Source organism: Aptenodytes forsteri, unplaced genomic scaffold (genome assembly GCF_000699145.1).
Source record: "Aptenodytes forsteri isolate BGI_AS27 unplaced genomic scaffold, ASM69914v1 Scaffold289, whole genome shotgun sequence".
NCBI lineage: Eukaryota > Metazoa > Chordata > Aves > Sphenisciformes > Spheniscidae > Aptenodytes > Aptenodytes forsteri.
The window spans coordinates 87,122-101,759 of record NW_008795025.1 but is presented as its reverse complement, the minus strand read 5'-3'; the positions used below and the strand labels follow the sequence as shown (position 1 = coordinate 101,759).

The window sequence follows — 14,638 nt, the reverse complement described above, 5'->3', positions numbered from 1 at the left end:
CGGCCCGCCCGCCTCAGCGCTCTGAGGCCGCACAAAGCGACACCGGAGCCCAGCGGCCTCCCCCACCCGGCCCGTCCGCGCCTCAGGGGTACCGCCCGGGCAGGAGCCGCCTTATCCCCTCAGCCGCGTCCTGAGGGCAGGAGCGAGGAAAGACGGGAGGGGGATCCTCGTTTCCAGTGCCTTTCTCCCTGCGTCTGTCTGTCCGTCGGTCCACACGCGTTTCACCCTGTCTCCTCCCCACACGCCACACGCGTTTCACCCTGTGACCGCGCAGGTCACTACTACTGGCTGCTGAACGGCAGGGGGCCCCCGACAACCCGCCCCCGCCGGCCGGGGCGGCGCCGGATCAGCGACGGCTGGGGCATCCCGTCCCCCATCGACGCCGTCTTCTCCAGGTGCAACTGCGATGGCAAGACCTTCTTCATCAAGGTGGGGAGCCCCCTGCTCCGGGGAGTGAGCGTGACGGGCGCGGGAGGCAGCCGAGGGGCTGTGTGGGGCAGGTCGGCTTAAAAAAAAGGTGCAGGTTTTGAAACGCGACCCCGCCGAAGAGGAGCCTTGTGTTGCTCTGGGGCTGCGTTGCTCATTTTATAGAACAAACGGCGTTTTCAAACAGCGTGGTGGGTTTGAAACTGTGGGTGAAGTTCCCAGCCGCCCCTCGTCTGCCTTGAGGTAGTGCTTGTCAGGAAAAAACTCAATTCAGTGTTTTTTTTCCCCTGTAATTGGCTAGGAGACAAAGCATTGACAGAATAACTGATAATTGAGTAGTATTTACCTATGAGCCACACTTTAAAAAAATCCAACTCTTTAAAATACGGGTATTTTATCGTGTCTTTCCCTTGCCCACACATGGCCTAAATTAGTTCCTAATACATTTCCCTTCCTGAAAGAAGATAATGAAATGCACACACCTCATTAATGACATTATACAGTTAATTCCCAATTAAGCACTCAGTCCTGGAATTCAAGCAGCTTTTTCTACCCACAAAAATTTAGAGATTTAGAAAGCGAACCACTTTGTTCAGTAACCACTCTTGACAGTTCATTTCTAAGATGCTCTATTCCTACTCAAAGGTGGTGTTAAAAGTCTGCAGAAGGTATTTTGTGAAGTTGTAACTTTTTTTTCCTGTTTTTAACAGATGTAGGAGTGGTTCCAGTCAGTTCTGCAATGTAGTTATCAAAATGCTAGTGTTACGATTATTTTTCATGTCTCTGTTGAAGCTCCATTACCAAGACTGAATTTCCTCTAAAGCTCATTTTTTCCTTAAATCATTAGGGTCCCCTATACTGGCGTTTCACTAACGGTGTTATGGATAAAGGCTATCCCAAACCTCTTGCAAATGGATTTGCAGGGCTAAGTGGGAAAATAGTAGCAACCCTCCCTGTGGCAAGATACAACAACAGACCAGAATCTGTTTATTTTATCAAAAAAGGTATGTCTCATATTTCAGAAGTTCACAAATGATCAACAGGTGCTCCAATTGCATTAGTCGAGAATAAAACACCATTTCTCTTGACTGAAAGACATCTTTCCTTCAAAACCAGAAACGTAAGTGATGTCAGAATGTGCTAGGTGGTCAAAAAATAGCCTGACGCTTTAAAAATTTGTATTAGTACTTACAGATCTTTAAGTGTATTTTAAAATGGACAGGACTGTAAGGGACAGAATCCAGCATCTTAGTGGACAAACATTAAAATAAGTTTTATCTGGTGGTAAAACTGTTTTAGTCTCAAGTAAGTTAGAGAAGGGAAGGCTTTAATCTTACTAGTTTGTAACTACGTATGGAAATCTCCATCCCTATTTCTTATTCCGTATTTTAAATTAATGTAATTTCCTTATCTTACATGAATTATGTACTACCAACGTAAGAATTCTTATCTGAATTTAAAAGGCAGAGGTTAAGGAAATGCAAATCTTTTTCTGATCTCAAGCCTTCCTCTCACGCAGCCTAAAATGATGGTCTTACCGTCTCCTTGATAAATAGGAGTGATGGCAGCAAAAGCAGTTCCCCTGGAATTGTACTTACTACAGTAACTGTAATGAGCCTGCAGGAGGTATCGCTACATCCAGAAGCACATGTTGGATTTAGAGAGCAAGGCTTTTATCTCAAAATGTAGGAATGGATATAAAAAGCTGAAGGCTGCAGCAGCTGTAGATGTATTAAAATGATGCTATTGATTTCCTGCATGTGATACGGATATCAATGACATTTTCATATCTGATCTAGCTGGCTGTTTGGTGGGTTTTGTTTTTTTAACCAAATGAAACAAATGTCTATTTTAGATGGCAATATGCAGCAGTATGTGTACAGACAAGAACCAGCCAAGAAGTGTCAAAGAAGAACCCAGGTTACCATAAGATACCCAGCTTATGTCCCAAGACTTGTAGTAAGGAGACGCTTTCAACGTGCAGTAAGAATGCCAACTGTTATTCAGACTGTCAGAATGAATCCATATCCATCTGGTAACTTATGTTTATTAAGTTTCTTTTATACAATCATTTTTATCTTAGTAGTTTCTGAAACACAACATTCTGTTCTGTTTTTTTAAATATAGAACTTTTTAATTTTTTTTAATCCAATAGATCTCACTCACTGTAGATTATACAAGCAAATGATAGCTTACAGCAGCCACACTGCAACACCTCCTAACTTAAGTTTTCTTTTGCTTGCAGGAGTTCTGCGTAAGGAAATCAAAATGACTGCCTACTGGAGAGGGCTCCCGAAAGTAATTCATTCAACTATATCACTACCCAACTACAATAAGCCAGATGGCTATGATTATTATGCCTTCTCTTACAGTAAGTTAAAGCTAATGCAAGTTACTATATATTTCAAAAGACTAAGGGATGGGGAAGAAAGAAGCCCATGTATCTCTGAGATTTCCGAAGTGTTGAGGATACTGCTTGTGATTCTGCAAGACTAATTTTAAGCACTACTAAAAAGTCTTGAGAATTAACATGTTGCCTGTAATCGAGAGATGTTTCTATTAAAAATCAATAGTTACAGGGCAACTAGCAGCAACAAGGTACAATGATTCAAACTAGCCAGTTGTGGAATGCGTTGCCATAAGAGTTCAAGCTTACGAAGTGTCAAAAAACCTGACATATTATATTAGTGATAGAGTGAAATCCTTGCACCGCTACACATCGATAGTTTTTTCACTGGCTTCCATGGAACTATGTTTCTAACGAGACAAAAAAAGGGAGGGACATAAATAATTTTTTCCTGTAAAGCAAAATGGTTCATGATTCTAGATTAGGTAGATCCTTTCCCTCTAGCGAGGATCATGTAAAAGCATTCCTCAGAATTTTCTGGATTATTCAGAAAAAAAAGCTCTAAGAACTAGCCGTATCCAAATACAGGATGCTAAAATAAGTCCCTGCCAGTATGATCTCATTCCTAACCTTAACATAGGCCAATTCACACTTGGGGACCACAGAGTTCCCACTTTTGTAGTCAGTGCAGGATTGTTTTGCTTCTAGTTTGATTTCCAAATTCTTAAGACTACTTCTGTGTTCTAGCAGTATAAGAGCATTCTTCGCTACTCCCTGTTCTTGGGACAGATTTAATTACTAGCAGTACTGTAAAACTTAGCTAAACACAAAGAAGAACATGTAAAAAAATAAAGTTGAGGGCAAAAATTCATTGTTATAGCTTCTCAACTCTATATATGTACGTGGAATGAAAAATGTGTTATTCATGCCTAAATGAAATTAAAAGGAAGGCTTTAACTTCAAGATTCTTTCCATGTACTAAATGTAGTTTCTGGAATTTAATTCTGACATATCTTCATTTCAGATCGGTACTACAGTTTGGATGTTGGCAAAAGAATAGCAAGACCTGTTACCGCTCTCACAGGAAAGACTGTATCCAAAGACTGGTACAACTGTCCTAGCAAGTGATGCACAGCAGAGGATTTTTAAAAAAAAGATGCCGTTTGAATGTTGACATTTTGTCTAATTTTATTAATAAAGACATTGAAATGTGTGCACACAAATCTAAGTATAAAATGCTGCTTTAAGCTCTGGCTTCATTACACTAAAGCAACCACAGGCAAACTGGCACTTTTGTATACACAGCTGTAATTACTTTACAGATCATTTAACTAGTATTTCCTCTGTTTAGGCCTCCTCTGCCTCCCATTGCATGAGTTACACCTGTGTTGGGAAAGAAAACAAATGCATTAATAGAAATCCTTTTCATCCTTTTAAACAACTATTGGTACATGCGATACTTCATCCTTCTGTAAGGAATTGCTACTGCAGTGGAGCACTTCCTTTCTGGTAAAATTCAAGCCCCCCCTTCCTCCCCCAGAGCCTGGTGATATGGATACATTCTACTTCTGTCATTTAAAAGAACACTGTTGACTTCCGATCCTATCTCAGGCCCTGTGCCAAAAGAACAAGTACAGCATTCTCACCATATTTGAAATCAGTTAGTCTCTCCCTTTTGTTATTAAATAAATGGTGATAGACTAGAAAGAAAATCTATCCTAGGTCCACCTCCTCACTTTTTTTTTTTCTTTAAAATACCAGATACCTATATTTCAATGCTACTATCAAGTCTTCTACAATTTGAAAATAATGCCAAACTGAATATAATTCATCTAAGGATTTTTCTTAATACAGAAGTTGCAAACAATAATTTATTGTCATGGTTTAACTCTATACTGCATTACAAAAATCTGTAATACTTCCATAAACTTTTGTTGTTTTTTTTTAAATCAGTGTAAGACATAGTGAGAAAATAACTGGAATCCCTACGTACCAAATGGGAAACTGATATGTAATGTTAAAAACAAAGATTTCTAAACTCAAGTCCTAACATAATTTTAAAAAATCTTCTTTTAAAAATTTATGAAGTTTAAGACTTACTGCACTTTACTTTCTCTCCATTGATAAGAACCAAGTGCCACATAAGAAGAAAGTTTGCCGATCTAAAAAACACTCAGACTAACATACTAAAACGAAACTACAGAGCTCTTAGGATAATATATTGAAAGCTAGGGCAGGGATGCTATATTATTTAATGTCTTACAAGCAAACACAGGTGTATAAAGTAGTACTTCATACATGGTCCCCACAGGAAGAATGTACTAAAAACTTATTTTAAAGAGTCTGAATTTGAGCAACCACGAACACTTACCCCTCTGTCTGTTGAACTGACGACCACGAACACCAGTTCTTAATGTCGGTGGCTGAAGTCTGACACGTCGAAATGGCTTAGGCTGATTACTGCTTGTGTCTGTGAAGACATGAAAATGCAGGAAAGAATGTCTGCGTCTACTACAGTTTCTCACTGTTAATGTTTACATGATTTGATGTGCATTATGCTCTTGAATTTACTTTAAAATCATGAAGGTGCATCCTTATTTCATTGACATCTTCTCTGATATAAATAAAAGCCTCAAAACAAGTAAGTCTGGGACTTCCTTCATCACCTATGCTAGGTGGTATATTGGTAACTCAACAGTGATTTACTTACTGTTGACAATTTAATTGAATGAAAAAATATTTTTAAATCTGACATCAAACATAACAGTGGATAGAATCACCAAAGTATCAATAACTTTTGCTCCTTGAAGCATTATTCTTACTAAGGCCTACTCTAGTTACTGGCCCAAGTAAAGATTGTTTGCCATTAAGACTATAGGCATTAAAATGTGATCTTGCTCTAAGAGTTCTATCTTATTTTGTGTATCTTGGCTATCAGCAGTGCACGATGCTGGTCCAAAAAGTTCCCACACTTAATGAAATGATATGAAACGACTGCTTCCAGCAATTAACCTGTACCTGCAGATGAACTAGAAGGAGGATCTTGACTAGTCGAAGGAAGATCTGACTCATCAGATGCTTGAACAGATTCTTCTTCTTGCTGGCTATCAATTTCTAGGCCTGCTTCTGAAGTAATTCTAGAAGATAAGGAGGGGGAGGAAAAACATGTAAGTGTATTCACACAGTTTCAAAAAGCTCAGGAAAAAAAAAGCATCATCTTGGAGCAGAAAGATTCCTATGCAAATGTCTTTCCCCAGAAATTCCCACTGGTTTTATTCTGTTTTGTTGTGTCCCCCCTGCCCCAACCATGAGAGATTTATCTGGCTTTTAGAAAAGTAACAATGTAATTTCCTTGATATGCAGCCCAACTCCAGATGCATAATCAACATACTAATTGTCTTTCAGAGAAGGTCATGGAAGCTATTTCATAACAATAACTAAAAAACCTAATGTGATGGTGGTGTGTATATTTACATAGGGGAAGAATGAAGTGGAGGGACCACACTGACCAGTTATGCCTAAAGATCACTCATTGGTGCAATACCGAAGTTATTTGGACTCTGTCTTCAAAAGACAAAACCCAAAAAGCATTATAGGGCTGGAAAAATTAAACATTCAATTTAGTTTAAATGCAGCTCACTTTTGGTATACATTTTATTTACCTTGATGAGTATATAAAAACTGTTAGAAGACAATAACTAAAACTCAAACTGTGGGAAATATTTGTTCTCTACCAGCAACAGATTGACTTGCTCTCCTATCAAGCTAAAAGCCTGTTCCGAACTACAGATTGTTCTGGGAACCACTTAGTTCCTCTATGGATATACTTCTCATTCACTAAAGATTAGATGGTTTTGTAAGAAACAAATATGAGATCTTAACAGTAGAATACCCATCCTATGCTCTATCTACTCATAGGCAGATTATTGCAGTCCAAGTTGGTGCTGCATCAAGAAAACTGTGTGGCATTGTTAACTTGCAGCAGTAACATTTCATTTTCTTATGACCAAACCTCCTACCTCCTGCAGTCAGTAGATAAAGTTTAGGTAAATTGTGAACTACACATCTTTTATTATTACACAACCAATACAAATAAAAAGTAAAATATAGCATAAAAAGATAACCTATACCCTTTTAGATTTGTAATGTATTTGATCATAATATAAAATATAGCAATTATTATAAATATTAAAAATTGCACTTGCAAAGTGGAAGACAAAATCATTTGTCTATCAAATTCTTAAGAACTGCTTATTCCCCTCCCTTGTGCTATATCTTTTGTACTTGCACTACCTTAACTGAATGACTTCATTATATATGCTTGCTTTGTAACGAGGAGTGATTTTCTCTATTAACAAACAGGAATGCTTTAGCCTTTACTCTACAAACCCCAGTCCTTCAAACTGGGGCCTTTACCATCAGTATTTGACTACTACAGAACCCTCTGCATTCTGAAAAAATACAGAAATCTTTTTTTTTTTTTGTGACTTTTGTATTAGCTATGTTAAATCAGAAGAAGAAAATCTGAAGAAAATCTTTGGTTTTAGACCAAAAGGTCAGATTGTACTACTTCACAAAATTACTAAATCCTGTTTGAGCTGTCCTTCCTACCAGAACAGGTTAAATTGAAAATGAATCACAGGCACAGTTGCATGAAAACGAGTCATTAAAACTAACATGACATCAAGTCTTAGTGAACCAAACAAGTCATAGTTTACCCTTCAGACTCTGCCTCTGCAAAAACTTCATCCCCATCATCACCCGCTCCAGCCTCTGTAGTGGTGGACAGATTGCCAGTAGATGTCGTAACCATCGGAACAGACTGAGAAGCATGCTCTGAAGCGTCAGCTGATGCACTTTCAGTAAAAACTGTCACTGTACAGGAAAAGTAGTTTAATAAACTTCGATTTAGTTTGAATTTCCTACAGAAAATCTATGGAAATCTTAGGCACGTCAGGAAAAGAGCTACTGAATACTCCTGACATAGCAATAAGCACTTTAACAACAATAATCCAATTCTTTTCTGGAAAGTCAAGGTTTCCAACTTTTACTTCAGCCTGCAAATTTCTTGCCACTTACCTGGTGCTGCTACTTGCAATGGTGTTGTGGGAACGCTACGACCACCTGATTCTTCCTCATGAGCAAGGAATAGTGGGGTTTCATACATTCCTAAACCTGCAACACAAAGTTTTAGTGACAATTAAAATAGCCAGCTAAAAACCAGATTAACTGTCTTCTCTCTGTACACTTGATGAAATCCAGTGATTGTACTTAAATATGGAGATTTTTGTTATTTTAAACTGTTTTGACTTATTGCCAGAGCTAATTATAATTTATTGAAAGGGAAAACCTCGATGAAAATATTTCTATTTGTTTTACTCTCATCCTTTTCTTATGCCACTATTTTGCTGTGAGCTTTCTTCAAAGAACAGCATACTGTTCCATGCTGACAGGGATACAGGGGAAAGGGACTGATTCAGGTTTCCACACTTCAACAAGTACCTGAAGTAGAATTGCATTTTATTGACTGTGTTATTTGTTTTTCATCCTAGCAACCACGGAAAAGAAAGTACAGAAATGGTTTACCTCCTTGTGATGCAAGCTGACCAAGATCAGAGTGACTTGAGCTAGTTTGTGGCATATCTTCAGGGGGTCCAAATCGGAATCTAGGAACTCCAGCTACCTGGGGGGAACTATCAAAATAAAGAAAAATTCCACTAGTTTTCGCGGTGTGGGGGGGGGGGGGGAAGACAACTTTCTGACCAAAACAAGAGAAAAAATTATGCATGAGACAAAATGAATTAATACTGATTTTTATGAATCAGCTAAACTACTGCTAATTAAATAGCAATTAGTTTCTCAGACTTACTTGGACTGCATCCAAAATCAGTAAAACAGTCCTGAAGAGAGTATTCTTTACTTATTCATTCATCCTATGAATTCTCACAATTTTAAGTGGATTGCCGAACATGTCCAGAACCATCCCAAATCCAAAAACGGAGGTAACTTTTCCTACTTTTATTGTACTTTTATTGGTAATATTGGGGGGTGGGGGGAGGAGGGGGAGAGAGCGGGGAAGGAAATGAAATAGAACCACCTATTTTTTTTTCTTAATCTCTTCTTAAGTCAGTAAGTTACAATACATTGGAGATGATCTGCCTCCTAATTTGCTGGTAAGTTTCATGATACACAGTTCAAATAATGATTACTTAGTATGATAGATGACTGCATCTACAAATACTTAGCACATTTTAGCATGTTACTCCAATCACAAGTTCGTTTCATTTGAATTTATTTTCATTCCACTGAAAAATAGGAAGAAATAGATGCCTTTTTTTTTTTTTTTTTTCTTTCTTTACATCTACTTACTGAATGGCTTCTGCAAACCCATCTGTACGATGTGGAACCACAAGAGTTGGTGTGCTTGGAACTGTTCTGTCCTCATCATCAAAGAAGTGTTGCTGCTGGAAAAAAAGAGACTGATATGAGAGCCTACAATGTATTTCCAGGTTCTACCAAGCCAAGTTAAAGATTGGTTTGCTTCTTCCACATTGTCCAGCAAAACAGATTTAGCTCTAACAAAATTCTCGTCTAATTTCAAACATCTAAATCTGAGCTGGTTATCTAGATCGCCCTTACAGGTGATAAAAAAACCTAACCCAACCCAACCCAACCTAAAAACCATACACTTGCAGGGCACCCATCTTTCAAAGAATTTTTAGACATCTACTCCATGATGTCATTGTACCATCGAAGTGCCACATCTTGCTGACTACAAAGGAATCTTAGAGTGACTCATTGTCCTGGTTTTGGCTGGGCTAGAGTTAATTTTCTTCCTAGTAGCTTCCTAGCACAGGTATAGTGCTGTGTTTTGGATTTAGGATGAGAATAATGTTGATAACACACTGATGTTTTAGTTGTTGCTAAGTAGTGCTTACACTAGTCAAGGACTTTTCAGCTTCTCATGCCCGGCCAGCGAGAAGCTGGAGGGGGCCCCAGCCAGGACAGCTGACCTGAACTGGCCAAAGGGATATTCCATACCATCTGACGTCATGCTCACTATATAAACTGGGGGGAGTTAGCTGGGGGGTGGTGGCCACTGCTCGGGAACTGGTTGGGCATCGGTCAGCAGGTGGTAAGCAATTGCATTGTGCATCACTTATTTTGTATATTCTTTTATCATCATTATTATTATTTTACCTTCCTTTTCTGTCCTATTAAACTGTCTTTATCTCAACCCACGAATTTTACTTCCCCCCCCCGCCCCCGATTCTCTCCCCCATCCCACTGGGGGGGGGGAATGAGCAAACGGCTGTGTGGTGTTTAGCTGCCTGCCGGGTTAAACCACAACTCTCATTCATAAATAGATAGGAATCATCTGTCTTAATCTGGATTGCTGTAATGTACCTATCATATGAGATTTTTCACATATCAAATAATCTGTTCCCTATAGACTTGTGTCCTTCATTCCTGCATTGCCTACAAAGCCAGAAACCTCAGCTTCCTTGTCCCTCATCCTTCATAAGGCATTCTCTTCATCTCCCTGTCTTCCTTCCATATCTTTCAAACCTTTCTCTCCAAAATACTCCTAAGCTGCCTCCCATGTGCTCAGTTACTGTCCAGGCAAAAATCAGTAGGTACTGAGGCCAGTTCCAAGCAGAAATTGAATGACAGGTACATGCAAGCCAAGCAGAATCAAAAAATCTGAGCTGATGCCTTTGATCTCAGAAAAGATACTTTTTTAGTCAGTCAGTCTCTCTCCCCTCCCTCACTGAACTTGCATTCGTTCTGTCAAATACAGCTGAAATTTAATAAAGGGTTCAAAATTAGCCGAAGGAGACAGACAGAAATCATAAATTAGCCTTGTTCCTTTAGGATGAGGCTGAAAACATTTTATTATTTTTTCCAGTAACATATCCACTTTAAAAGACTGATTCTAAAACCAAGTAATTAAAACCACCTTAGAGAAAACCAATTCAACATCTTTTGAAGACCTTTAGCTTCCTGGAAGTTTTCTAGTATTTGCCTTCCATTAATACAGAAATTAACAGGACTAAGATATTTTCTGCAAGACTACAGAAACCCATCCCACCCCTGAAGTCAGTAGCTAGGCTTCTTTAAAAAACAAAATAAAACCCAAAAGTTATGAATGTTCCCTCAATGCAGGTTTTTAGCAGTAGACTTTATATACTTACCATCCCACCTATACCAGGAGTTAGCTGAAGTCCACGTCCCACCGACTGTCTTCGAGTCATCTGGATTCTCTTTATAGTAAAGAAAAAAAATGAAGTAGTGTGAATGCTTTCCCAGAATTCTAGTAACATACAATTGTTCAATCAGAGCCAAGGACAGTGGCTAAATGAGTAAGTGTAACAACTATATGTCAGCGTACAACACTGCTCAGTACAGCATCATACCTTCTTAAAGAACAGACCATGGCAGCAGCTACTCCACATCTCTTATCTGCTGCCTGGTCTAACCATGAAAGAGAATCATGTAGGTTTAAATTCTGGGTAAGTGACATTACTATTTTACTCAACTTTCCACTGAGGACAGAAACTTGAATACAGAAATATTGTGGCCCCAAGCCTCAGAACAAGTTAATGGTAAAGGATAATTTCAGTCAGGATATTTTTGCAAAAGTCACGTTGTGACATTTTCATTTACAAAATCTGTAGGTCTACATCAAAGCATAATCATGGGTCAGGCACTGACTGTGAAAAGTTTAACTTAGAAAATGAATGGCAACATTCCTTTGCCCAATCTGCATTGGGGCAGAAACTAATAAAAGCCCTTACCAATCTGCCTGAGTTACAACCTGTTCAAGAACAGCTTTTGTAGTGGAAGTATCAGCAGTCACTGACTGAAACAACACTGGTGTAATAATTTCAAGATACAAATCCATCATGAGTGCTTTATTGCTTTTGATGTTCCCTGTCCAGCCATAAACTGCAGGACAAGACATGTTAAGTCAGTTTGCTCAGCTACCATTTTTAGGATGCTAAATAGATGTAATCCATTTTTACAATAGGCAGAGTACTTAGGTTTTATTTAGAAGAAATCATACAGTAATTTTTTAAGTCTTCTGAAGCGCTAGAGAAAGTTTATACCTGTACTGGGGGACCCAGTTCTTGAGGAGGAGCATGAATAGTTAGTCGTGGGGGCAGGGGATGTGGCGGTCTCCGTGGTGACTGTGGGGGCCGAGGGGCCTGTCTCTCCGAGGCAGATGATGGCTGCTGTTCTCTTGAACTTTCATGAGGAAAAGTGGACTCTGCAGCACTTGTACTCCCTTCTACTAAAACATACAGAAGTATAGAGGAGTAAACCCATGCCCTCCAAACTGAGTTGAAAATGTGAAGGCAGGTCTTCAAATTCTGCTACCACATTAACACAGACATTTTTACCCTTGTAAGAGTGGGACAGCTCAGTGCTCTTGTCTAAAATCACTTAAAAGAGGACTTGTGCCAGCTATGTCAACACCAGCACCGAAACAAACTATTGATTATTCAAGTGCTGATTTAGCGAGAGATTAATCTACTGAGCTATCAACAGCAGTTTCCATAGCAACCAGAGCTTGCAGGGTTTTCAAAGACTGTAGAATAAATTCAGAAAAGAACATTTCAAAAGAATCTACATTTCAGGTTAAAACGGTCTTTAGCATTTCACCTTATATTCTTACTTTTAAGTGCATATTTTAACACATGCAAAACAGCTTCTACATTTTCCCCCCTTACAGACTTTGAAGAAACATGGAATAACCATACCATTGTTTTGAGAATCTGCTGCCCTCTGGTTGCTTTCACCTCCTCCCATGCTTTCCTCAGTTTCTGTTCCAGGATCTGTACCGTCAGCACCCTAGAAAAAACACATAAACATAATACGACTTAGCACTAAACAACTTATAGGCTGTAAAGAGAATATAAAAGCAGCACAAAAGTATTCAGAAAGTAAACAAAGTAAAATATATGAAAATCTTAAAATATTTCTATAAATATCTACAAAATCACGTAAATGTATACAACTGTATGAAATCTCAGAAGTTTTGCATATCTGTACATGCACAAATGTGAACAATGTAGCCATCATCATTCAATAATAACAGACAATGAAATATCCAGCTTTTGAAGAAACTGTCTTACTAGCTCTGCAACTACAGTATTTGTTGCTGGCTCCTGTACTTTGCATTTTCATTCAGCCCCCTTAAACATTCAAAGTTGATTTTTCTTGTGAAAACACCAGCTATAACAGAAATCACTATCACCTACTAGCAGCCTCAATTTTCTAGGATTAATTCATACTAAGATTTGAATACTTGAATGAGAAAATCTGTGCAGATGCATCACATCACCAGTTTATTCCAAGAAATTTAACAGGCTATAAAAAAAAGGTACAAATCTCACCTCAGCATCATCTGCTTCATATCCATCATTACCATCAGCACTACCAGTTCCTTCATTACTGTCATCACCTTCATCTCCCATCCCTGTGTCTTCATCATCATCCTCGTCTTCCTCTTCCTCATCTTCGTAGTCCTGTGATAAGACCATAAAAAAGCCTTCAGGAAGTGCAGAAAGGGTAGTGGAATAATTTCAAATCTTCAAGTGGTACACTTCACTTTGTGGTACACAGATGACCTCTGTCTGTGGATCTCTTTCTGAAGATGTTCAGCATTTATTATCCACAGAATACATGTATGTATTTTTCGATTGCTGCGGTAGGTTGACCTTGGCTGGCTGCCAGACACCCACCTAGCCACTCCCTCACTTCCTCTTCAACAGGACAAGGGTAGAAAATAAGACAGAAAAGTTTGAGGGTCAAGATAAAGGCAGGCAGATCACTTACCAATTACCACTATGGGCAAAAGACTCAACTCTGGGAAAATTAATTTAATTTGTTGCCAATTAAAAATAGAGTTGGATGGTGAGAAACAAAGACAAAAACTAGAACACCTTCTTCCCACCCCCTTCTTCCTAGGCTCAACTTCACTCCCTCATTCCCAACTCCTCTTCCTCCTCCCCTACCCCAAGCAGGGCAGAGGGAACAAGGAATGGGGGGTTGTGGTCAGTCCATAACAGCTTCTCTCAGCTACTCCTTCCTTCTCACACTTTTCCCTCTGCTCCAACATGGGTCCTCTCCACAGACTGCAGTCCTTCAAGAACTACTCCAGCAGTGGGTCCTTCCCACTGAAGGGCTGCCGTCCATCACGATAAACCTGCTCCTGCATTGGCTCCCCTCCACAGGCCATGGTTCCTGGCAGTACAGCCTACTGTTCCATGGGCTGCAGTTTCCTTCAGGGAATATCCTCCTCTCCACAGGCTGCAAGGAAATACCTGCTCCATTGTGGTCTCTTCCATGGGCTACAAGGAATATCTGCTCCGATGCCTGGAGCACCTCCTTCCCCTCATTCTTCTTTGACCTTGATGTTCGCAAGATTGTTTCTCACATTTTTTTCTCCCTCCTCATACTAACACTGCCATGCAGTGTTTTGCCCTTTCTTATAAATGTTTTCACCAGCTGATGGGCTCAGCTGTGTCCTGCAGGGGGGCCACTGCAGAGCCAGCTGGAACAGGCTGTGTCTGTCATGGGGCAGCCCCCAGCCTCTCCTCACAGAGGCCACCCTTGTATGTTGAATAGTCATAGATAATCTAGAGGCACTGTGGAATTTTATGACTTCAAAAAAAAAAAAATCAAGCCACATTAAGAAGTATCTTTAAAACACTAGAAGTTCAGGCTACATAAATACAGACTATTTATACAGTCAAAAAAATATTTTGATTGAATTAGTCCTGCCAGGTGACCTTTACAAAGACAAAATCATAGAATCATTAAGGTTGGAAAAGACCTCTAAGATCATCGAGTCCAACC

At 39.4% G+C, this 14,638-nt stretch overlaps 2 protein-coding genes across 5 annotated transcripts in view; one reads left to right on the top strand and one right to left on the bottom strand.

Annotated features, from left to right (window-relative positions):
• Positions 1-3,924, top strand: part of PRG4 (proteoglycan 4) — a 19,368-nt gene extending 15,444 nt beyond the window's left edge. Inside the window, 5 exon segments of the mRNA XM_009275823.2 lie at positions 275-429; positions 1,274-1,430; positions 2,282-2,461; positions 2,672-2,797; positions 3,798-3,924. Of these exon segments, the coding sequence (XP_009274098.1) occupies positions 275-429; positions 1,274-1,430; positions 2,282-2,461; positions 2,672-2,797; positions 3,798-3,901 (722 nt within the window). The 3' untranslated portion in view covers positions 3,902-3,924.
• TPR (translocated promoter region, nuclear basket protein) overlaps positions 3,901-14,638 on the bottom strand; it is a 47,500-nt gene continuing 36,762 nt past the window's right edge. Inside the window, exons 41-51 of one of the 4 annotated variants that reach the window (XM_009275824.2) lie at positions 13,174-13,305; positions 12,538-12,628; positions 11,884-12,068; positions 10,969-11,037; positions 9,143-9,252; positions 8,360-8,466; positions 7,853-7,948; positions 7,492-7,648; positions 5,792-5,910; positions 5,145-5,243; positions 3,901-4,156 (exon numbers count right to left, since the gene is read on the bottom strand). In XM_009275824.2, the coding sequence (XP_009274099.1) occupies positions 4,101-4,156; positions 5,145-5,243; positions 5,792-5,910; positions 7,492-7,648; positions 7,853-7,948; positions 8,360-8,466; positions 9,143-9,252; positions 10,969-11,037; positions 11,884-12,068; positions 12,538-12,628; positions 13,174-13,305 (1,221 nt within the window). In that variant the 3' untranslated portion in view covers positions 3,901-4,100. The remainder of the gene's footprint in view (positions 4,157-5,144; positions 5,244-5,791; positions 5,911-7,491; positions 7,649-7,852; positions 7,949-8,359; positions 8,467-9,142; positions 9,253-10,968; positions 11,038-11,883; positions 12,069-12,537; positions 12,629-13,173; positions 13,306-14,638) is intronic. The other 3 variants (XM_009275826.2, XM_009275827.2, XM_009275825.2) reach the window with 3 other exon arrangements.